Genomic DNA, 24,968 nt, shown 5'->3' with positions numbered 1-24,968 from the left:
GGGTAATCTTGTTTTAGTTATGGTTTGTGACAGGCAGATGCCGATGGCTAAATCATCTGACACCCCTAGGGCTTAGTTCACCTGGCTCGAGGAAGAGAATGGAATTCTATTTTGGGGCAAGAGACCTCATCTGGAAGAGGAAGCCCATATTTGCATTTGCTCCTTCCTTCCACCCCACAAAACTTCTTACGAAAAGCAGTGTCAGCCACTGACCGAAAGAAAGGGCAAAGGCTGAATCTAATCCTGATGAAAATAAATGCTCATGGAGGTAATTTAATCCAAGAATTCTTGTGTGGATAGTCACTTCTCTTAGGCACACAATGGCCCCAAATAAACCCAGAGGTACTTTAATCTATCTGCTGCCATTACTGTGTGTGATTTTAAGTATCACTTTCCCATAAAAGTGACTGTGTAAAAATGATACTGTCTTATCCGTCAGGGCCCCGATTCTGCAGTGAGCTCCCCTGTGCTACTGAAAAAATCATTGTAGGATTGAAGCCCAGATCTGATTTTGGGTGTATTCAGAGTCTGTTCTGCTGACTTTGGTGACAAATAAGTTTTTTCTCATGTTCTCCCCACAGATCTGAACCAACTAGTTTCTGTTCTTTCTTGTGCTTTAGGAACAGAGTTGCTTACTAAATTCTAGCCAGTTTCAAGCCCTTTGATAGTAACAGGATGGCATAGATGTGACTAAGAACCTCAACTGACCATTGATAATTTGGCCTGCAGCACCTTTATTGCTGGTGATGATCTATGAGAAGAGGGAACCCAACTTGACTTGCAGATCTCATGTGGACTTTGCAGGGCTGGCAGTTTAGATAGAAAGACGTTTTAACTGTAAATTGAGCATATTTTACATAGAAATCACTTAGACACAATAAACATGGAAGACCATGATACCAGTTTTATAACCAAAATAAAAGGGAAGGATGTACAGAAGGGAGAGCAGAAAGGTCACATAAAGGTGCACATTAAATAAAATGATATGCTGGACACCAGCTTCAAATAAATATATGTTGGTACGATGGGACACAACCTAAAAAAATGTCTGGCATTACGTGTGTGAGGGGGTGGGGGTAGGGTGGGGTGTTCTATTATACACCCTTAATAGCATCTGAGAGCCCTTCCAGTAGTGCATTATGTGACCTCACTAACTTCTGTCACATGTGACTTATTCTCTTGCTCTCATTCTCTCCCCAGGGGGAGAATCGTGGGTGCAGAATAGTGTTTCGTTTTGGGAGGCTATATTTAAAAAATTTTAACTGTACACAAAGGCAGGTTGAAGCACTTGGAGAAGAAGATGGTGAAGTTTGTGATGTGAGTTTGTTCCACAGTCTGGGATAAGCCAGCAGGACAGTTCTGTCTTCTGCACAGACAAGCGTTACTCTTATGGGAGAAAGTTCTATTGTGCCTGAGGAGCAGAGCTGTCAACTGTGGAAAATTTTTAGATATCCTAAACTTGGGCCATTGAGCATCTTGATGATAAGGACCAAGACCTTGAACTTGATTTGATTTTCTGTGGGAAACCAATGTAGGGAGTGGGGGACAGGTTTGAGGTGGTACTTGTACCCTGTGTGGTTGAGGAGATGCACTGCAGTGTTCTGTACTAGTTGAAATTTCCTACGGGTGGATGGCTTCATGTCCAAGTATATTGCATAGCTATAGTCCAGACAGACAGTGACAAAGATGTGTGTAACCACAGCCATGTCATCATCTGCCAGACTAGGATAGAGTCTCCTAGCCAAGACGAGTATTACTTGAGGATGCTGCCATCTGCTATTCGTGTCAATAAGGAATCCAGGAGCATTTCTAAACTTTGGACTGAATTGACCAATTGTGGGTGTTTGCCTTCAACCTAAGGAGGTGGCACTGTAGCTGTGAGTGCCTCAGAGTGCTTTGCTGTGTTCACCAGCATAACCTCCATCTTGCTAGGGTTCAGCTGTTCTTCATCCATGAGCTTCTCTTGTCCATCTTATTGCTAGCAGCACCAGTTGTCCTCTTTGAGGTCCGTGGGATTAGCAATTTATACCTCCCTCATCCCACTTGTGTGAATCTGGTCCCTTGTCTTGTGTTAGTAACTCCAATCAAACAATAGCCTTCACGTTCAGGCTGCTTTGTTTCCATGCAGAAAGATGCTTGTAAAAACACTAAATGGGCCAGACAAAGTCCAGGGATAAGACATAGTCAGATTCAGTCATGTCCACAGCAAAGCTCAAAAATGTCTCAATACAGCCAAGTTCCTGACAGGAAAAGAAATCCCTCTCCTCCAATTACCTTTTAATGCCAACTCTCTTCTTGAAGAGCCTTCCCCACTCTTATTAGGAGACTCAGCCCACTACACTTTTTCCTCTGGGAGTGTGCTGGATGATGAAGGAAGGAATTTTTCAAGCCCGTTCTGTCCTGCAATTTGCTGCACTTAGCACAACAAACTGTGGTCCTCCTTGTACCCTGAAGGAGACGGTTAACCCCTTCTCTGCTAAGCTTGTATTGGAATCTATATATATCACCACAACTTCCAACATACTCCTCCCTCCCTTAACCTTCCCAGTGGATAAATTCTGGCTTGGGTTATAGATTCATAGATACTAAGGTCAGAAGGGACCATTATGATCATCTAGTCCAACCTCCTGCACAACGCAGGCCACAGAATCTCACCCACCCATTCCTGCGAAAAACCTCTCACCTATGCCTGAGCTATTGAAGTCCTCAAATCGTGGTTTAAAGACTTCAAGGAGCAGAGAATCCTCCAGCAAGTGACCCGTGCCCCATGCTACAGATGAAGGCGAAAAACCTTCAGGGCCTCTTCCAATCTGCCCTGGAGGAAAATTCCTTCCTGACCCCAAATATGGTGATCAGCTAAACCCTGAGCATATGGGCAAGATTCACCAGCCAGATACCCAGGAAAGAATTTTCTGTAGTAACTCAGATCCCACCCCATCTAACATCCCATCACAGGCCATTAGGCCCATTTACCATGAATATTTAAAGATCAATTAATTACCAAAATCATGTTTTCCCATCATACCATCTCCTCCATAAACTTATTGAGTTTAATCTTAAAGCCAGATAGGTCTTTTGCCCCCACTGCTTCCCTTGGAAGGCTATTCCAAAACTTTACTCCTCTGATGGTTAGAAACCTTCATCTAATTTCAAGTCTAAACTTCCTGGTGGCCAGTTTAAAACATTTGTTCTTGTGTCCACATTGGTACTGAGCTTAAATAATTCCTCTCCCTCTCCGGTATTTATCCCTCTGATATATTTATAGAGAACAATCATATCTCCCCTCAACCTTCTTTTAGTTTGGCTAAACAAGCCAAGCTCCTTGAGTCTCCTTTCATAAGACAAGTTTTCCATTCCTCGGATCATCCTTGTAGCACTTCTCTGTACCTGTTCCAGTTTGAATTCATCCTTCTTAAACATGGGAGACCAGAACTGCACACAGTATTCCAGGTGAGGTCTCACCAGTGCTTTGTATAACGGTACTAAAACCTCCTTATCTCTACTGGAAATACCTCACCTGATGCATTCCAAGACCGCATTAGCTTTTTTCATGGCCATATCACACTGGCAGCTTATAGTCATCCTATGATCAACCAATACTCCAAGGTCCTTCTCCTCCGTTACTTCTAATTGATGCGTCCCCAGCTTATAACTAAAATTCTTGTTATTAATCCCTAAATGCATAACCTTACACTTCTCACTATTAAATTTCATCCTATTACTATTACTCCAGTTTACAAGGTCATCCAGATCCTCCTGTATGATATCCCGGTCCTTCTCTAAATTGGCAATACCTCCCAGCTTCATATCATCCACAAACTTTATTAGCACACTCCCACTTTTTGTGCCGAGGTTAATCCTATAAGGGTTCCCATTTTACACACATACTGAATGTCCATTTCTATGTATTGCTGAAGACAACAAGGCAAGTGAATATGGTGAATACAGTCTGCTGTGTCTTCATAGCTGCCAAGTTTTCTGCAGCTCCATGTCACAGCTTATACAAATGATTTAATGAGCCAATGTGCACATTTGCAAGTTACTTGCATATAATCATTTTTAAAAAGTGTGAGAGGCACAAATCCTGCCCCAGAGCATTAGGAGCAAGTAGGAGTGGAACCCCACCCTGTCTTGAAGGAATTGGTAGCTGAGCCCCTCCTCTGCCACAGGGACCAATATTCTCTGGTTTCCTTTGGCGTGTACAATGCATAGATGCCAAATCTAAGTTTAAAACATGTTTAAAGAAAGCACAGTCTCTCCCAGTCCCATTTCCACAGGGATTGTGCTGCTTCCTTATACTGTCCATGGCTCACACTTACCAGTATGGATTGTAGGTGGAATAGGAATGAGCCAGTGGAACGGGGCTGAGGGAGGAGAAGAGACTGTGCATTTAGAAGTTAAACTTCAGCTCAGCAGCCACTGATTCCACAAAGAGAGGGCAAGGAAGGGGCATCTGGGAGCCTGCCTTTCCCAGGAGGGAGAAGCAGAAGAGGGTGCGGGAGGGAAGGGGAGTCCCAGAGCCCGCTCCTCCAGGCAGAGCATAAGTGTCTCTTGGCACAGATCACCGTGCTTCAGGCACAGAGCAGACAGCGTACTGCCTACCAGCCAGGTGCATGGCCCATTAAGGTGAGGGAGGAACTGGAGGGGGGCAGTCTAATGAATCTAGGGTGTTGGTGCCAAGGCCAGTTGTGTGAGTGGTGAGGGAGCTATGAGGGGTAGCTGCAGGGGTAAATAGTGTGTGGAGGATAGTCAGAGAATTACTCACGCTGGGGTAAGTAGATGGAGGAGCAGAAGTTGATGATGGGGGTAACCTAGGCCCCCAAAGGAAGCCCCTGTTGTTTCCCCACTGGGATCCAGCAGGGGGAGTAGCAAGCTGGGAGACAGAAGGGGCCGCTAGCTCAGCAGGCAGGACAGCCGTCCCTGACCACGTGGAGCAACTGTGAGCAAAACACCTGCTGCTGCTTCTCTGCAGCCTAGCCAGATGCATGACAGTCAGGATAGGAGGTGGGATTGGGTGACAGTGAGGCTGGGTTGCAGGGGTATGTATAATGTGAGGTGTGTTACACTCAGCAGAGCTGTGCACCCTTTCACCTTTGGGTTCTGGGTTCAAATCTAGTCTGGGACTGTAAACACTGCTCCATGTGCCTGCTCAAGCAGTCTGCAGGATCAGGGCTCTGGTCCCCATTTGAGGGTAGATCCTGCTGTTACGCATGGCTGTCTGATACCCTTTGTTACATGGATGTTGTGATCTCAGTACAGTTCTCAGGGGACACTAGTCCACATCACAGAAACCGTCACTACCTTTAGAGGTAGGTGGGCCAGGTCTAACGCACACTGTTTGAGCCATGAAGGAAGCTTCCTCTGATGCTGCTTGTGCTGTACTTGTTCTGTGAATAGCGACCATCAGAGCCCAGGGGTGGTAACATAGAACATTTCTAAAGAACTAAATTCACAAATGAAAAACATTTTCATCAGCACCTCTATGGCATGCTAACATTACCTTCACCTTCTCAAATAACTAGCATTATACACACAAATACCTCCATGTAGAAAAAGAAAGTAAAAACCTATGGCACTCTGAGGAAATAAAGTTTGAAGCAAGTTCATGCTCAATAGCTACAGTAAAATACCCATCAGGAACACGTGATTCAGGCTGTGATGCAATAGGGAATAGTTAAAACTGGAGAAACGCATAACCAGAAAAGAAGATGAATGGAAGCTCATCTCTAGTTGAGAAAGGAATTTTTAAATGGGGTCATATCATTGCACATCTTCTCCCCTAGATGTGTCATAGATAGTTATGTGCCCTTTTACCAGACTATCTGATCACTGATAATAGTTACCCATGGGGAATGGAGGCACACAAAGTGGAAAGATGAAGCAAATTACCCAAGGCAGTGGGTGACAGAGCAAGGAAGTGAGGCTGGATCTCCAGAGTCCCAGGATAGTGCTGTAACTACTGCACCATCTTTCCACTTTGTGCTATATTTTCTTGTATTCTTTTTCCACACGCATGCTGGCTTTAGAATGCTGAAATAGACCTGTGATACTTGTAATGATGATATATACAAATAGAATGGCCTTAGCATTTTGTGCCTGGCCTGCTAGCTAAATTCTAAAAAATTTTTTTTTGCTGCTCGCCACTTCAATATAATCAATATTCAGCTACCATGCTCTCATCACTAGCCAGAGAACAGTACTTAGTACCTCTCCCCAGCAGCCAGAGAGAAGAGGTTAAAGCTAAATAGCACTTTCCCCTTCCTTTTGGAACTTGGAAGGGAAAGAGGTGGGAGGATGGGAGTTAGTGAAGATTTTTGCATGGCAATGAGATGTAGTAACCTTAAAATATCATGCCAGTTCCTCCTCCACCTCCCCTTTGCTGAAAATTACCCCATGCCTCTTTCTAAAGTTGGTGATATGTCTTGAGGAGGAAGATTTGTGCACACACCATAGATGAAAGTGCCAACCCTATCTTAACTAATAGACATATGGATGCAGCTATGATTGGGGACATCTACTGGGGGGGGGGCGGTGTCAGAGAGAATAAATGAAAATGAATATTCATCTCTTCAAGCCTGAGCTATTTTAATTTAGAGGGGAAAGTAGAAAATCAGGAGTAACTGGAGGATTGAAGGATGCTTTCTGAAGTCAAGTCAGGTGAGTAATGATAGCTGTGGGGGTGGCTGGGTGGGTCCAGGACAGCAGGGCAATGGGTACCTGTAGCAGACTGTGGTGAGTGGGAAAAGGGGTGGCGGAGGAGAAGCAGGCCTATCGGTGGGTAAGCAGCAAAGCACAGCAGCAAAGGAAGATGGGGAGGGCAGGAGGACTTTGGTGAGTGGCTGGCCAGCTGGCACACATATCGCAGCTGCTGTTGTGTCAGCCTAGGGGAGTAGCTGCAGCTGCGTGCTGGCCATGAATAGTGGAGAAGTGGTACACTGGCTGGCTGCTGGAGGGAATGAAGAGTCAGGCTGGGTCTCTGCAAAGAAAGGAGGGCGGCTCTGTGAGGTTTTCAGCACACTGGGTGTGCTAAAGCCCTTTGATTTCTGAGCTGTTTGTTCCCAATGGTCCACTTTACTGGATCATCAGTAATAGAAGGTTAATGTGAGGAGGAGTGGCAGAAAATGTTAGGGCCTAACAGTTGAGCCAGTCTTCTATAATGTATCGGTACCACACTGGAGCTCTGCGGTCAGCAGAAATCAAACCTGCTATTTTTAGCACCAAAACCTCTGCCCTGGAGCTAAAGGAGAAATCCTCTACTGTGCTATTCTTATAGCAGGCTCTTACACTTCCTTGAGCCAGGCCTAGGAGGAGGACAGGATCACATCACCTAGTCATCCGTTCTGTATATTATAAGCTGGGCTAGTAGCATCCCCCTTTTATTAAGGTTGCCCAGCCCTTCCCATTATAAGACCCTGTTTTCAGTTGGTTGTAACTTTGTGAAACTTTAACCATTTTGGATGACGTTTTCTATGCTGGGTATCTGCTTCAGGCTGAATTGTTCTGGAAAATTTCAGCCAAAGTGGTTCAGCTGTTTTTAAGGGCAGGTCTACACTCCCACTTAAGTCAATCTAACTTACGTCACTCAAGCGTGTGAAAAAGACACATCTCTGAGTAACAAGTTACAGCGACCTAAGTGCTGTCCACACCGACCTGCCCTAAGAATGAGGCTAGGGAAAAATACATTGTTTTGCCTATCTTAAAAAATTTGAGACATTTTCTTTGAATGGCTTTGAACAGTGCTCCCGGGCTTTCTGATCAAGCACCATTTGTGTTAGGGAGGGTGGCCTCTGTGTCAGGGATGTGCTTCTTGCCATCCTCATGAAAATCTGACCAAATTTGGCCAGGTTATAAAACAATGAGTAATCACAGTTCACTAATACTCAGTAGAGACGTCTTTCCTACTAGCAGTTAAATCTCTGAAGGTTCCTTGCTCCATCCCCTCATAACTGCTAGTGCTGACCAGACTGTGCCTGCACCATTCCAACAGAGCAACTGAGCATGTTGCCTATGGCTACAGTGGTGAAGCCAGATTTTTCTATAATTGCTGCTCTGAGCTGAGGTGGGGTGGGGTGGGGCCAGATACTGGAACTTCGAGCAGGGAGCCAGTGCTCTCAATGACACCCCTGCTGACAACCAGGTGTTGTGGAGAAGGAAGCCTTCTGATTAGATACAGAGGGGACAAAAGCCAGACTGGGGGGGCATGGAGGGGAAGCAGCAGATTGGGAAAAGGAGTCAGGGACTGGAGGGAGAGAAACTGTGACAAGGAGCTGAAGGGGAGGGAGATTGGGACCGGTGGGCAAGGAGATTGAAATGAGAGGCTGGGGGTGGGACCTAGTGGGGGTGGGGAGGCTGGGAGTCAGTGAGGGAAACTGGAAGATGTGGAAGCCAGTTGGCTTGAGAGGGGCAGAACACTGAAATCAGAGGAGGAGCTGTGGGAGGGGCATATTGGGCCTGGCTGGACAAAGAGACTGGGACAAGGAGCCAGGGAGGTTGAGATTGGATGGGGAGCCCAGCAGGGGGAGAACTAGGACTGGGTGGGCAAGGAGACTGGTGACAAGGAATTGGGATGAGAGTGGGGGAACTGGGACTGGCTGGTGTAAAGGAACTGGAACTGGGATGAGACTCCTGATTCGTGGAGGGTATGATTGGGTAGGCAGGGAGAATAGGACTAGGATAAGGAGCTAGCAGTAGGGAAGAGACAGGACTGGGACAGAAACTATTTTACGGATTGGGAGTTGAGGCACAGATATAAAGATCAAAAGTCGCCACTCATTTTGGGTGCCCAATTTGAGATGCCTATGCCCTGATTTTTCAGAGTACATAGCATTTGATAACATTTCATATGTTTAAAGCACAACTCCTATTGACTTCAGTGCACCTGTGAGTATTCAGCACTTCTGCAAATCAGGCCCCAGCATTTCAAGTCAGGCACCCAGGAAATGAGGAACACACAATTAGTGACTACCTGTGAGAAATATGGTTGAAGCGACTTGCCTAGCATTGCACAGGAAATCTGTGGTGCAGGCAGGAACAGAATCCAGTTCTCCAAGGCAGCATTCAAGTGCTTTAACAATGAGACCCTCTTTTCTCTTCCTACAAACCTCTGACTCATTCACTAAACACCTTCCAACTTCTGCAACAAATGAAGTAGGGATCTTACAGACAACAGTCTCCTCTCCAACACTCTGATTCATTCCCAGAATAGGTCTGTAGCATGTGCAGAATAAAGCAGGGGTCCTGAAGAAAAAGTGATCCTGCAATTAAGGACTGTGTCATAATGTTTGGGCAAAAGGGGGGCAAATTAAGGTTGCACAGGCAACTCTACGGCCTCTGCTGTTCTGAGATTTCTCAAACAGAGTGAAATTAACAAAACTCTGCTCAGTTTGGTCGGTACTGTTCAGAACCATGTAGAGGGCAGTAAAATGGCAAGATTCCTGTCAATTTCGCTCTGCGGAGGCGGCTGCTTGGGAAAGCTGTGGGCAACAGCAGAAGTCGGGACTCTAGCCATTCAGAAAGGAGACGACCACAAAAATGGAGGCTGTGGAGGAGCAGAAATTGGAGTCGCCCCTTTCAGCAGCCAGGAGGCTGGTAGATGGGGCGCAGAGCAGCTGGCCTTCTCTCAGCTAGCAGGAAACTTGGCAGAAGTGGAGTAGTATCGACATCTTCTCCCCGGCCAGGGGCCCTTGGGTGGTAAGACAGGGAAAAATCCATTTTCCTTCTCATCAGCCAGAGGGCAACGTCACATGTCTCATTACACAAAGGTGGACTGAAAAAAAAGGGACACCCCCTCCCCCAACTTCCTTCCCCTTCCCAGCAGCAGGTGGGGGCAGGGAAGGGAAGAGGACTGGGCTTCTAACCGGTGCATTCGCCCTCGCTGCTGTCTTATCACCCCCGTCCCAGTTTGCTCTGGGCTTGCCAAGGTCTGGTAAAGTCCCCCCCCCGAGACACCCGCTGAACGAGGGACGGCGCGCCTCTCCCAATCCACGGGGCACGCAGCTCTGACCACGCCGCAGTGGACGGGGCACCCCCCGCGCGCAGGTGGCTGCCTGTGCACGCACGAGGAGTACTGGGGCGCGCACGCCCGCTCCCTGCGGCCAGTCGGCGTGCACCCCCTGGGCTATGCTTAGCGCGCACGCCCCCGGGGCCGGGGCCGTGCCCCTCTCCGGCGCGCCCCTCCGTCTCCCCGTCCCCAGCCCTTTAAGAGCAGGAGCAGCGCCGCGTGGCCACACCCGCCCGCTCCTGGGTTGGGCCCGTCCCCCTCATTAATATGAAGGCTGAGGCGCCGGTGACTAATGGGTAATGAAGCTGTCACTCTGGCACCTACTTGTTGGGTGTTCGTGCGGTGCGGGCGCGCAGAGAGCGAGCCGAGCTGCCTGCGGACCAGCGCTGCTACTGCGGGAGCTCTCGGCGGTCCGCGCTGACAGCCCATGCCCTGCACCTTTCGGGGCGTTGGGGAAAAGCTTCCCGGGCAGCAGAGGAGCCTCCGCCGTGTGCATGTAGAGAGCTTCGCCGTCGATGCTCTGTGCAGAGGCCGGTCCATGGCTGGTTTCCTCGCCCGTCTCTGATCAAGCACCACTCGGCTCGGAGCAGCAGGCATGCTGGGTTCTAGCAGGCGGCACTGGGCTCCCCGCACAGCAGCGCTGAGCCTGGTGCTGCTCCTAACTCTGAGGGTGCAGGTAAGAAGATTGGCGGTTGCAGGGTGCTGGGGAAATGCCCTGGGGGGGCTGGAGCAGAAGGCTTTCCTCCCTGAAAGGGATACACCTCTCCCACCAAACGGGGTGCGGTGGAGGAGGGGGGAATGCATTTAATTTCGTAGCCAGGGGTAACTGTCTTTTTAGCATTGCCCCTTTTGGGGCATGGCTCCTAGACCTAAAGCCCTGATCTCATTGTGGGGGTTGCCATGGCTTCTTTCTGTCTCTGTAGCCTTTCAATCAGTCTCCTGTTCATGGCATTGGATCCGTGGGTTTAAAGGAGGGGGGAGGAAATCAATATGCCGTGTTAGAAGAACATAGAATTTGCAGCTACATTTTCTTCACGCCCATGTAGTTTAAGCGGTTCTGTATGAAAACAAGGTTGCATTTGCAGAGATCATAATTACTGTTGTATTTCAGGAGTTGGGTGCTCACTTCTGTATACTACGTCTCTTCATACCTCTCTCGATAATTTATTCAGCCTTGAGGGATTTTAAAATGTGTCTATATCACTTGCAGTGGCATATTTATGTACAGTATTTTTGCAGTGCAGTTACCTAGTGCAGCTTTTTATTGCTGTGCTAACATCTCTACAGTTCTAGTTGTATTATTTTATAGTAAATATAATTTTAATAGCAAAACGCTTTACTGGAAGGCTTGGGAGGAAACCTTGTATTGGCTGGTTGCAAACTTCCATGCACTTTCCCAAGACGCTATAGTAATGAGGTTGACTCCCTTTTGATTTTTATTTTTAGGTGTCCCAATCCACTGGCTATTTCGAGCTGCAGCTTAACTCGGTGAAGAATGTAAACGGAGAATTGTTGAATGGGGAATGTTGTGATGGCATGAAAAGTCCCCAGAACCTGAACTGTACCCGGGATGAATGTGATACTTATGTGAAAGTTTGTTTAAAGGAATATCAGGCCAAGATCACTCCCATTGGACCCTGCAACTACGGATCCGGATCTACCCCAGTTCTCGGTGGAAATACTTTTTATTTGAACAGCAACAAATATTATCAGGGCAAAAATCATGACGTGGGCAGGATTGTTATACCTTTTCAGTTTGCATGGCCGGTAGGTTGACTCTCATCCCTTTTTCTGTAACCTTTTAATTTCCTCAAAGCAAAATCCTTTTTCTTTGTGCATTGAATAGGCTGGAAGGAATAACCTAAGAAATAAGGTTTCCCCCCCCCCCCCGATGGTTGCAAATGGATGGCTGAATAGTTATGACCTCCCTTTGCTCGTTGCTCCACTTTCTAATTTGAGTTGCCTTTTTCCTTCCATCCCGCGCTGCAATCCTTCTAGTAGACTACTGAAGGTAGTGTGTGCTCTTTGCTTGTGGAGGTTAGAGACGGTATGGAAGGTGATGGTTACCAGGTTAATATTAACGCTTGCTGTTTGAATGTACATTTGCAAAGCTGGGGTTTCCCCTTTTCACCAGCAACGATTTCATTTGTCTTGCAGATCGGGATCTCTAGGGCTAGGGGAGCTGTATTAACTCCCTTGTGTGACAGAGAGGCATTCAAGAAACGCTTGCAACAGGCTGCAGCCTAGTGACTGGGAATATTTGTGGCAGTAATAGATATAAAGCACCGCACTGGCTGCAGTGTAATAATAAATTAAACATACAACGAAGACTAATCCCAGAAGTAACTACATAAGGGCGTTTCAGTTCTGCAGAAGCAACTGGGAAATCAGTTGCGTGACAGTTCCTGCTTTACCAGGTGTGGGCACTAAGCCTGTGCAAAACGCATTTGCCTCTGCATGGAAGGAGATACGTTGTTTTTTGGCTCCAGGTCCTGCAGCTTTGCACAGACTTGGAGCCTCCCCTGTTTGTGGCGCAAGGTGCTGCCTGCTTGCAGTTAAACGGGGCATGCATTGAAAGGAGCCTCCCGGCAGGGGGCGCCGGCAGCTCGGTGAGCCTGGGGCGTGGGGAGGCGAGGCGGCGGCCGCTGCACTGGCCCCAGGCTGTGGGGAGTGAGTGGAGAGCGCGTGCGGCGGCTCGCGAAGGGCGCGAGCTGCTCGGCTTCTGGAACTAGACCGGCCCCGCGGGCGGGCGGCCGTTGCAGGAGGTGGGAGGGGCCGAGGCTGGGAGGCGAAGCCGCTGGCTTGGTAGGCGTGTGGGGTACGCAGCGCCTAGACGCCAGGAGCCCTGCCCCGCCCAGGGGAGGCTGGGAACCGTCCCCTAGGGGCGGGGGCCCCCGTCGCCCTGGCCTGAGGCAGGGCGGTGAATTGGGGCCGGTCACGCCGCCCCCTCGCCCCCCGGCCTGGGGGCTGCCCTCGGTCTCAGGGCTCCTGGTGGCGCCCTGCCCAGGGGTGTGGGGCCGCAGCAGCCAAGCGTGACGCTGACTGGCGCTGAGGGGGGGGGGGGGGGGCGCGAAATCCAAGGCGGCCCGTGTGACTGGCAGCCGGGGAGCCGCCTCCCTGGTGTGGGGGAGGGGAGCGAGGGGTCGGTGTCACGGAGCGGGGTGAGCTCGGGAGAGGCTGCGAGCCGGGAGCCAACTCCAGCCGCCCCGCCCCGCGCCGGGCAGGTGTGATCCTGCAGGCACCGCTCGGCCGCTGCCCGGGGCCGTCGGGGTGAGGGTGGCTAGTGGCTGTAGCCCAGGGCAATGGGGACTCGTCATGGCCGAGTGTCCGAGTTAGGACGGGAGCCTGACAATGGAGGGTGAACCCCGACTATGGCAGCTCTTGGGCCGAGCACGTTCACGTTGTGAACAACAAATGACTGGATCCCGCTTGCCTTGGGCTGTGCAACGATCTTCCTCGTACTTCTGGAAATCAGCAGTCCTTGGAAATGTTAAATGGTGAAGCTCAGGTTAAAGACTGGCCATGCTAAAGAAATAAATCCCACATTTAAATCCTCAGTACTACTGAAGACTCTCTTCCTCCGAATATTTCCCACTAATGGGGGAGCTGGTCAGTTTTAAAAGAGGCTTTTTGTAGTACAGGCGGGAGAGGGGATGCTTCAGATTAGAAAGATACTTTAACTTTTTGCTGTTTAAATCCATATGAAGAACTTTGGAATGGATACAAGCTCTTACATGTTGATCTCTGTGTACAAAGTGGCTTAGCTTCTAATGTCCAAGACAACACTTAACTCTTTCCTAGTCTTCTATAGAATTATAAGGCTCCCTGCTGATGGAATATGGTGAATACTATATAAATGTGATACGTGGGACAACTGAACAGCTAGCTGAAATGTGATCAAGCATTAAATAAAGATTTTTCTCTCTTAAAGTCATCTGTTAAATACAGGTGAGGTGAAATTATAGACTTTGAGTAAGCTAAGTGAGCAACATTAGCATCTGAAAACATTTTATACTTGATGTGCATGAGGAAGTAGAGGTAAGTTAGGTCATTATTTTATTGTGCCAGTTTCTAGTACTGCTTCTTGAAATTGGCAGAGAATTGGGTAGTCCTCATAATACAGGTTTCTGAGCTCAATCGACCCTCTAATGTTTTCTGTCAGAATAAACATTCCTATCTTGCAGCTGCCCTCTACTATGTTCCTGTATACTGAATAAGTCGTAAAGTTTAACAGGCCTTTCTACTTCAGGCAAACTTACAGTACTTCCAGCACCCAAGTAATATCTGTCAACCCTCAAATCCTTTACACCACTACCCACACCACTTTATGGAAGCATTGAAGCTGAAACACTTGGTGTTCCATTTCCAGGGTGGCTTTGCAGCTGTTGCAAAGCAACCTGTAATTTATTTAAACAGTGCAACCAGTTACAAAATGCAGTTTGGTGGGTGGCTTGCAGTTTGAGTTTAGAAGCAATAAAGTCCTCTCTCTGCCTACCCGTAACTCTGAAAATAACTGTAGACTAGCTGCACTACAGCTTTAAAAACTACCCAAGCTGCTTTATATGCTGCATTTAAACTGGTATGTTGTAGCCTCATCATGAGGGTCAAGCTTTAAGGGGAAGATCTTGGGAATTCCAGACTTCCATGATAAATTATACAATAAGACCTATGATGAACAAGAGTAAATTGAAAGACTTCCCAGTTCATGTAAGACCTTTTTATTGTAACATAAATACTAGAAAAAGGTAGCTTAACAAATGTTTTTGGAGCTGAATTATGTTCATTGGTGAATAGTCCTAAAGTCAACTTCTTGAATGACTCAAATCCTTAAAACTACCATTTTCAAAACAGATCACTTTGTGTAAACTCTCCATATTGGCATACCACTCACTTGCTGTACTCTTGTCATGGAGCTAGTTTTGTGCACATCAATGTGCACATAAGCGCACCAGTAATGAGTAATGTCACTTACTGATCAAGTTGCAGGAGATGCCACTAAAGGGGGCAAGAAAAAAATCCTTAACTTGCATAAAATGCATTTGGTTTGGCATCTATGGTCACCAAGGGACTTGAAGTCTAAAACTTCTTGTATAAACCAGGAAAAAAATATAAAAATCTTTGTGGATAAAATATCACTTAATGAAAACAAAAATTGGTATATGTGGACTTCTTACTGGCCACTAATTGAAGGCTTGATTGCCTACTTAAGGAGACTGTTTTTAACTTTCTAGTATTGACTAGAACCAATTGAATACAGAGGAAAACTTGTCTCCAGTATTCTTCCCTCTGTGTAATCTCTTAATATCACAAATTAACAATGGCTGTAAATAAGCTGTTTATAACCATGTTAGTAGAAACACCCTTTTCAGCTGTTAAGATGCTTTATTACAATAAAACATACTACTTTTCAATTAGACTTGCATATTTAGACTTCAGTTAGACTTGCAAGTCAATTAGACTTGCATATTTCAAGTCTCTTTTAAAAAGACAGTCTTCTTTAGAGTAGTCTGAGGTATGACAACTCTGTTCTGTAAAGCTGAAACAGCTGAGTTCAATGATGCCTACAAGGAGATAGAAGTGTCAGTTGTTGCTCATTCCCTGTTTCCTGTTAGATCAGACTAGAAAGGTTTAATTAAAAAAAACCAACTATTTTCAAGAGAAGGTCTTAAAATTGCTACCTTGGGATATGTCTTCTGCAGAAATTTTGGCAGTGGGAGAAGATGAGGAACAGCTAGAACAATACGGCTGTCTTCACCCACCCACCTCAACTCTCCCCTCCCTCCTGCTCTAAAATTTGAGAAGCTTAATGATTATCAATAAACAAATTTAACTTAGTTAAAATACAAGTACTTCTCAAGTTGAGAACTACATAAAATGTTATAACTGAAATATGAAAGATTCATAAATATAAACTGCATAGATGGCAATAATTGCTTCTTCTAAACCACTTTCATCTTACTCTGTGTTCTAAGTATAGAAGTTTCAGCATCTGACTAAAATACTACTGAAAACTGACTTCATTGCAAGGCTTGTTGAGCATCAAAACTGTTGTATCTTGAATGCAATTGGGATGCTTCTGTATGCAGACTTTCAGCTCTACCAGATTTTTATATTAAAAGCTCACATTCCACAAACTTTTAAAGTGGTGGGTTCTTTGCCCAATATTGCATTAACTTGCATTACTGGGAACTGTCTGCATCAAGAGATCATGAGACACTTTACATTTATAGTAGAGTCTAATCTCTTGCTTCAGAACAGGCTCTTCCTGAATTGATGGATTGATTCTGGAATAAGTTTGCCATGGCAACTAGTAAGTGACATGTAAGAAATGAGTGATAATGTAGTTTTCAGACTTTCTGCAATAGTATCTCTTTAGCTTGGGCTATCAAACATCTTGTGGAGATGCAGGACTATAATGATCAGTCCTGCATTTCCACAAAATGCTTAGGCTTCCATTAACTTTAAAAATTGGTTCTGTACCTTGATCAGGAGAGAAACATTGAAAAGTGCATTTTATATAAATGGGGCTATCCCAGCACAGCCTGTTTAAATGGTGGAGTGTTGACTAATTGTTAGAGCAAAAGATTGGGAGTTGGGTCACTTAATACTGTACTGACTCTCCATTGCATCTGTAAGGCTTAGTTTTTGTAAGGAGCTCCTAAGAATCTTAGTTGGAAGATACACATAATCATTATCAAAATACCTAGTATCTAATTATCCAAGGCTAGGTTCTTGCTTTGCCAATTGAAAAAGAGGGTTTGTCTTCTCTCTGCCCCCCTCCACCTGTTAGGGGCCTGTCTGCTCTGTAAGAGGTCAGCTCCTCTGGGAGTCAAGCTGTATCTGTAAGGTCTCTGCCAAGAAGATGAGCATGTATGCCAATGTTTTGCAAATATCTTGTTGGCTATTGCGCAAAACAAAAAGTGCTATACCTTAACATACTGAATCACATCTTGACTTATCAGAGCGCTGAGTGATATCCTAGAATGTTGACCAGGGCTTCTCCACCTGTGGTTTGCAACAAAATGGTTTTGGGATTGCTACCACCATTCCTCTGTCCTCCGTTCATGAAATAGTACTTTAGCCCATTTGGTAGCAGAGAACCTTGAAAGTGTAAACCACTGGAGTGATTCCTCGCTGAAACAATAGCCCTAAAAGGTGTGAACTGTTACATTCAAGGTTCCGTTGCTTCTGGTCTTCTGTAGCCATGCAATCTGGCACCTCTCCATCATGCCACGAAATGGTGAATTCCACGGCGAAAATGTTTCACTTTTCTGCACCAGGCACCAAAACTATTGGTACTCTTATCTGGCCATACAGTTGAGTTAAACATGCAGGTATATTGTACTGAGAGGTCTTGAAGTTGAAAGTTTTGAGCAGAGAGAATGGAAGAACAGTAGTTGCACCCCCATTTTTTTCAGACCCTTGAATGTGATGGTCAGGTAAGAGCATGTTACACCAGTGTGCCACACAGGCTGTCAAATTCTCTAGGTAAAATTTAAAGTGAGTCTGTCTCCAAAATCCTAAAAGATTTTGCTACCACCTTCCTTCTCCTTGTGTCACAGAACCTGTTTATCTGGAAACTCAGGGTAACTAACCAAGAATGAGTCCTGAGTGGTTAGGCTTTTTTTCTAGTAACTTGTTACCGCCAGGAACTTGCCAGAAGATTAGTGTTCCCTACACTTTTGGAATGTGTCCAGGATTTCCATAAATATTTCAGCTCTTCTTATCTAGCCTGTAAGTATCCTTCTCAGTTGAAGTTTTGTAGGAACTTTAAGGGGAACTTTCAGGTATTGGATCTTGTGTATGAAAGTGGTTTTTAAATTGTAAGTCTTGTATGCTGTACACAGATACTAGGGTGATCGGTCTCATCCAGATGTCTGGAATTGTTCAAACTTGATCTAAAGCATAAGCTAGAGTGTAGAATATATCCTAAGCGAAGCTGTTGAAATAATAACTTGGCTGCACAAGTAGATCTAAGATCCACTTGACACTATGCCTTTAATATATAATTTAAACCTGTTCTTTAGATGTTGTTTACTTCTGCATAATCCTGCGCACACACAGCTAGCTCATGTAGACTCCCCTAACTCAAAATCTGAGAGCTGCATGGTTGTAGCAAGGGTAGAATTAGATATTGGAAGGCCTGTGGTCTTGACTCCTTGCTGCCTTTGGACACCCAAATAGCTTTGGTTGGAAAATGCCTCCCCATCTTCTCAGCTCTGGGTCTGGCTGCAGTGAGCCATTCTTTTGTCACTCAGGCATCGATTACCATAATGCAATGCACTTGGGATCTCTGATCAGCAATGCTTTCTTCACTGGATTCCCATTGATTACTGGATCAAATTCAAGGTCATGTCATTTTCAGTCTTCCTTGGGACCAGCCCAAGTTGATGATGCAAACTAAATGCCTTAGAATGAAATGTAAAACTTCCTACTTTTGACAAGCTGTCCCTTAACTCCATTGACCCTATAGTTTTAAAACAACAAAACTTGATATAGAATAGAGTGGGTGAGGGGAAGGCGAGAAAGTGAACATAAGATCTAACAAACTTGGGGATGGGTGCAGTATAAGCACATTATATGAATTAGGACAGTATAATGGGAAATTAATATGAAAAATGAAGTAGATGGTAGCTACATATTAGTTAAGAACATAAAATATTTATGCAACTTAACTTGACTGCAGGTTTTTTTTTATTGGAAGTCTGCTGATAATACGAAGTTTCCCTATAAACCAGGGATGGCCAAAATTACTGACCCTCCAAGCCACATATGACAGTCCTCAGAAGTTCGAGAGCTAGGGCACATCTGCCGAGGCTCGGGGCTTCAGTCTCGCAGGAGGTGCCTGCTAGGATTGGGGCTTCAGCCCCATTTCTGCTAAAGCCCTGAGACTCCGCTCCCTGCTAGGCAGAAGCCCCTACACCACCACCCCACTGCAAGGTAGAGGTCCCCAACTCTCCTGCCCAGTCTGGTACATGGAGGGTGGGGGAGTATGAGGGGCTCTGCAAGCTGCACTTTAACTGTAAAAGAGCTGCATGCAGCTTGCAAGCCATGGTTTGGCCCAGGGTGGATTTGATTTAAATTAAATTACTAGTCAGGAAAACTCTCTAATCATGGATTTCTACATAAAAGTGCATTCTTGTTGGTTGTTACCAACCTGAAGATCCTGCATGTTCAGACATGTTCCTTTCATCATCTTCAAAGGAGGTTCCTCCTGAGAAGGAACACTTCTCATGATGTTGTTTCATTCAGACAACTAGGCCTTGCATTTTTTTGTTGCACGGTTTGCATTTTGCATGTATGCCTGTTTTACCCACAGGTAGAGGAACTTCATTAAAATATTCCCAAACTGGGTCTCTTTTACGGGCTGCTGCCATTGTAGGTTTCCCTTCTAGTGAGAGAATGGTATGGTAGATCTCCAATCAATGAAGGCTACGCTCAGAAAGACCTGAAGACTTCTGGAATATGCTGCCCAAACAGTTTCACTTTTGTTTTTACTGCCTGTCCTTCCCTTCTCACATTTATCTCCAGACTTCTTCTCCTTGTCCGGATCTATTCTGCCCCAACAATCTTCTATTCATTGAACTTTTTGAAACTTTGCACTTTTAGAGAGAGGCAAGGGATTGACTCTTTGTACACAAATTTGCAGAGGGACAATAGGGTTGAGGTCTGTTATTTCTCACCGCTGTATGTTTGTTTGGGGTTTTTTGTTTATTTATTTAAAAACATTTTTGCTGTCAACAAGCATGTTACTTCTGGAGACAAATCCACAGTTTGAGAACTGCAAAACTAAGCATTTCTGATGGTATCTTCTAGACTGAGCACTGAGTCCCATTGAGTAGATAGAAAGATTAACCTAAATAATCTATACAGAAGCCCCTGGAACCCCATAAGATTGCGTCCCTAATCCATGAACTGTTGGAACTCATTTACAAAACGTTTCTTAAGTATTACATGAATATATTGTCTCATACTATAGAATTAGAATGTATAATCCCTATTCCATGATGAGATATCTTTGAGCTATAATGTATCTTAATTAAAACTATCTTTAGATTGCTTTTTGAGGGGAAAAACCTTTTTATCAAAAAAAGTGATTGATTTTTATCCACCCTGGCTTAGCCACCCCTGCTATAAACTCTTGGGACTTACCAATATGAACACTCAGTTTGTGGCAAGTTGAGATGTAAATCTACTCTGTGCTAGCCTGCCATGCATGTAGTGTCTATGTGGACACTACTGCTCCTCACTAAAAGTTCCCTAGTGTGCATCAATCTACTGTTTCAAAGCAGGATAGATCCAAGTGCAGTAAGGAATTTTTAGTGTGCAGCAGCAACATTCACATGGACACTTAATGTGGGGTAGATTTGCACCCCAATTTGCCACAAAATAGGTGCTTATGTAGGTAAGCCCCTAGTTTAATCATCTTTCAAACGAAATATTTACTCCTTAATTAGTACCTTTTTGTGGCACTTTGGGTAGGCAATTTGAGAACGTTCTAGCAGTGTTGTAATAACTATCACAGTCAGTTTTCTCTTATGACTCTAAAAGGACATGCTCAATGCTAATAGCCCAAAATGACACTTCCAGATAATCATAACGTATGGATGTGCACCAGAAATCATCCCCTGCAGATTCTCTGCTGTGCATTTATGAATACATAGAAGACTGGGGTGTACAAGAAAATCTTGCTCTCTGTTCCCTATGGCTTAGTGGGTAAGTGAGTTTGGATAAATTTCCAGCTGCTTAGTACTTGTCTTCACAGATCTAACTCTTCTTGGGATTTTGTATGTGAAAGAGTGAGGGACTATTTCAGGATGTAAACAGTATCCCTTCAATATTAGATCAGAGAGCTTTTGAGTTAAATCTTACATGTTCACTGTCGATAATATAGTAATGGTGTAGGCCAGGGAGTTCTCACAACAAATTTGTGGTGGCCTCATAGTGCAGCCATCAACACACTGACACTTTTCCTAAAATTATTTATTTTTTCCAAAAGTTGTTAAAGTAATATGCACATAAATAAATTACAATGATTTAGATTTATATATGTAAGATTTTGGGTGGGTTATATTGTAAAAACAAAATAATGTGCAGTTCTCTATTCTTTACTGGACCTAACAGAATAGAAACACAAATAAGAACGTGGAAAGCACTTCCTTTTTTTTTTTAATTTCTTTTGCTTTTTTGGTGAAAGTGGTTGTCTGTACAACAACTCTGAAGTAAATTTAAAAATGCTTTGACATAATAGAAGTGCAAATAATAATTAAAAAGATCTTGGTGGCTTGGGTCTGGGGAAGAGAGGCATGGCTGTGGCTGGCCCAGAGCTCCTCTGGGGTGGGTGTGGTTTGGGGCTTTGGTCTGTCCAGAATTCCTCTGGCCGAGGGGGGGGTGGGGTGCTCTGGACTTGGGCCAGATTTGTGGGGGAGGGGAGGGTGTCTTGGGGCTTCAGCCAGCCCAGGGCTCCTCTGGTCAAGGGGGGACACTTGGGGCTTTTCCAGGCAGGGGCTTCAGCTGCAGGGAGGACAGTGGGTCTGCTGGGGGGGGAGGGGAGGGACTCACGGGGGTGAAGGGGTGGAGTCAGGGGCTCCACCTGGTGCACATGTGCTCGCCCTTCGCTGCCTCCTCACCCTGCTGCTGGCTTGCTGCTCACTTCCTCACTCCCCCGCTGGGCTCCCCTCTACGCCTGCCACTTGCCTTGCCTCCTCTCCCCCACAACCACTCGCCTCCTCTCCTCACCCCACCCCCGCCAGCTGCTCACCTCGCTGCTCACCTCCTCACCCCCTCCTCGCCTTGCTCCTTAAGTGTTGTGTGTCCCACCTCTGCCTCCAGAGAGGCAGCGCATGCAGGAGGAAGGAGAGGGGCTGATGCTATTCCCACTCCCCCCATTGCCCAGGAAACTGCTGTGGCTGTAGGGGAAATATGGTGGCTGTATTTGAGAAACTGTGATCTAGGCTCTGATTTTTCAGGTGTGCTGAGTATGGACTTCTCCACTTGATGTCAATGGTAGTTGCAGGTGCCACTTACTCCCCCCCCCCACACACACACAAAAAGCACTCTGGGCATGCTGTGTGTGCCAACAACTAATATTGCAGCTTGCCCAGAGCAGAAACTATGAAGAGATACTTTTCATGTAACTATAGAAAAGTCCTGTCTTCCAAATTTCAGTGAAAAGAGAACCCTTAATGTCCTCTGCATATTTCAGACGTTGTAACTGAACCTAGAATTTCTTGTAAAAATATCTTGCATTGCAGAGAGATTAGTGGCCTGCCACCTTTTGTGTTATACTTTCTTAACCTTTCTTCCTTCAAAGTACTCTTAAAGGCATATGGATAACTCTTCAGATAGTAATATAAGGACAGTTTAAACTTAGCCCTGCCTTAGTGGTGGGGGCTGGACTAGATGGTCCCTTCCAGTCTTGCATTTCTGTGATTCTACATCTGTGCCTCTGAAAGCTTATTTAATTCTAACATTTTAAAACTTCTTTGGCACACCAGTGTTTTACTAAAGTTCTCTTCTTTAAGGATACTGAAGCTTAATTCAGACTGCAGGCTTTAGTGTTGTAGATCGGAAATGGACTGATACCTGGCAATCAGAATTTCTTTCACAAGGCACTCAGGCTGTGCATCAATGAGATCATTACACTCTTGTTGCAGTACACAGGACATATGCAATAATCCATTATTCTAATATCTAGTCTATCTTCAATCAAAGAATCACGTATATATTAAACAAAATAAACCTAGGGTAAAGGGTGGGGAAGGAGGTTCTTGTCCGTCACAATTTATAGTAGAAGCTCTGTATCCTTTCCACTTATAATACTGTCTTGAGCAGTTTGACCCTATTATGAAGTGTGAAGCCACTCTGGCTATGTCTACAGCAAGAAAAGTATTTTTACAAGGAGATCACTAAAAGGTTATAAAAATTAGGTGTAGACAGGGCACGTTGTAGTTTTACCTCAACTAAATTTATTTTAAAAAAGTAATTGTGAATAGATGCAGCACTATCCTTTGGTCTGCAGACAGTTGTAGATGCTCTTGTGCTCATAAATTTCTCTTTCCCCTGCCCTGCCACAAGCATGTCTCCTCCGCCCACCCCCCCAATCAGTGGAATAAAACTAATGCTCTTTTGTCAACTTTGTGTAGACGCTGATTGAAAAGTCCTTGGCAGAAGCAAGCAATGGTGCTACTCCATGGTGGGGGAAGGGGTATAAAAAATTGTGGTTGGAGATGTGGTACAGTAGTTGAAGGAAAACGTACTTTCTGCTGTTTCTTCTTTCCCCACCCTGTTGGTTTACTTACAGCAGCCAAGGAGCTCCTAGGGGCAGGTTGAAAGAGGAAATATTTTTTCCAGGAAAGGGATGGGGGGAGGAAGGGCAAGGTTGGTGCTTCAAATGTATCAAAACTTAGCAGAGGATCATCCAAAAGATGGAGCTGCTGAATAGGGGATAGAGAGAGCACCTATTCAGGAATCCTACCATCCTGCCCCTTTCAGTGGAGGTGTGTCAAGGTGCTACACCTCTTACCAGTGGGTTGCCCTGGACCTTGCTGCTGGTACCACCATTCACTTCTGGCTAGGAGGTATCTAAATCCTTTCGATTGTTGCTTTTAATTTAGTAGGGATCAACTCATAACAATGTCATATGGAACATTCTTGGGTGAATTTTAGAATAGAGGCGATCAGAAATCCAGTGAGACAGTGTTCATGAGTCAGTTCAGTCCTCAGTGGCATATATCCAAATTCCTCCTTCGATAATTTCATTCTTTCTATCTAAATTAACTGTGCGCTTTTTAATTGGATACAATATACTATTTGGTCTTAGCTCTTGCCATAGCGTTGCTCTGCCAGCTGTGTTCCACATTGAAAAGGCTGCATTTTATGGTAGAAAAAATAATCCTCTTACCCATCTCAGAAGTTTTGGGGGCTTAAATACTCTTGGGGGCTCATGAAATTTCATCTCCAAGTCCTATAGTTTGCTTGGAAACATGTCCGTACTGCTGCTTGTGGTATAAAGATGCTTTTTCTTCAATAAAGTCATACTGAAGACATTCACTGTTACAAAAATCTTGTTTTGTGAACCAGGCTCTTTTACCTCTTTATAGAGTTTGACTGGAATGGACCAATGTGATCATCTAGTCTGACTTCCTCTATAGTATAGGCCATAGAACTTCCCCCAAAATAATTCTTAGAGCATATTTTATAGAAACAACATCCAGTCTTGATTTAAAAATTGTCAGTGATGGAGAATCCACCATGACACTGGTAAATTGTTCCAGTGACTAATTATTCTGATTATATAGTGCCTTCCTTCCCAAAGGATCCAACTACAAACACTTATCCCCTAGTTTCATTGGTTTTAGCTTGGCAGCTCATCTAAACAAATTGAGGGGAAGAAAATGGATTATTTCAGCAGTCAGCATTTTAGTTGTTAGCTAAATGAAATAAAGCAAAAGGCATATAGTGAAGAGCTTTCCTGATCTCTGGTATTAGAAAGAATTCTCAGCTGAAATGTGTAATGAGCATGGATATTATCCATGGCTAAAACTATTATTTGTTGCCTAATAGCAGTTAGAATCCTCTATTAGATGAAAGGGGATGGCATTTCAAGGATAAATGACAATCTTGGCCTTACTTGATTAGAGCTTACAGAGGTTGCTAAGAAACAGACTAATAGTTCTTGAATAACCAATTATATGCCCCTTGGACAGATGCACAGGTCCTTGCTCTCTGAAGTAACTTTTTTTTTTTTTTTAAACCTGCGGGAAGACTGGAGTATTAAGTAAACTGCTTCTTAAATTTTAAAGTGCATATATTTTTTTAAAAATTTCCTTTGTTGCACATCTTTTCTGGTGTGTTTTTGTCTTTTTTTTTTTTATTCCCTGTATTCTTTAGACTATACTGTATTTAGCATTCATGTACATTTTTTTTTTTTTTACAAAGGGGATCTTCCTCTTACCTTTTATCCCTC

At 44.9% G+C, this 24,968-nt stretch overlaps 1 protein-coding gene across 1 annotated transcript in view; it reads left to right on the top strand.

Moving 5' to 3' along the window:
- Positions 1-10,307: 10,307 nt before the first annotated feature.
- JAG2 (jagged canonical Notch ligand 2) overlaps positions 10,308-24,968 on the top strand; it is a 96,329-nt gene continuing 81,668 nt past the window's right edge. The window contains exons 1-2 of the mRNA XM_073349842.1: positions 10,308-10,676; positions 11,447-11,767. Of these exons, the coding sequence (XP_073205943.1) occupies positions 10,596-10,676; positions 11,447-11,767 (402 nt within the window). The 5' untranslated portion in view covers positions 10,308-10,595. The remainder of the gene's footprint in view (positions 10,677-11,446; positions 11,768-24,968) is intronic.

The sequence above is a fragment of the Lepidochelys kempii genome, chromosome 6 (genome assembly GCF_965140285.1).
Source record: "Lepidochelys kempii isolate rLepKem1 chromosome 6, rLepKem1.hap1, whole genome shotgun sequence".
NCBI classification, from domain to species: Eukaryota; Metazoa; Chordata; order Testudines; family Cheloniidae; genus Lepidochelys; species Lepidochelys kempii.
This window is presented reverse-complemented; position numbering and strand designations above follow the sequence as displayed.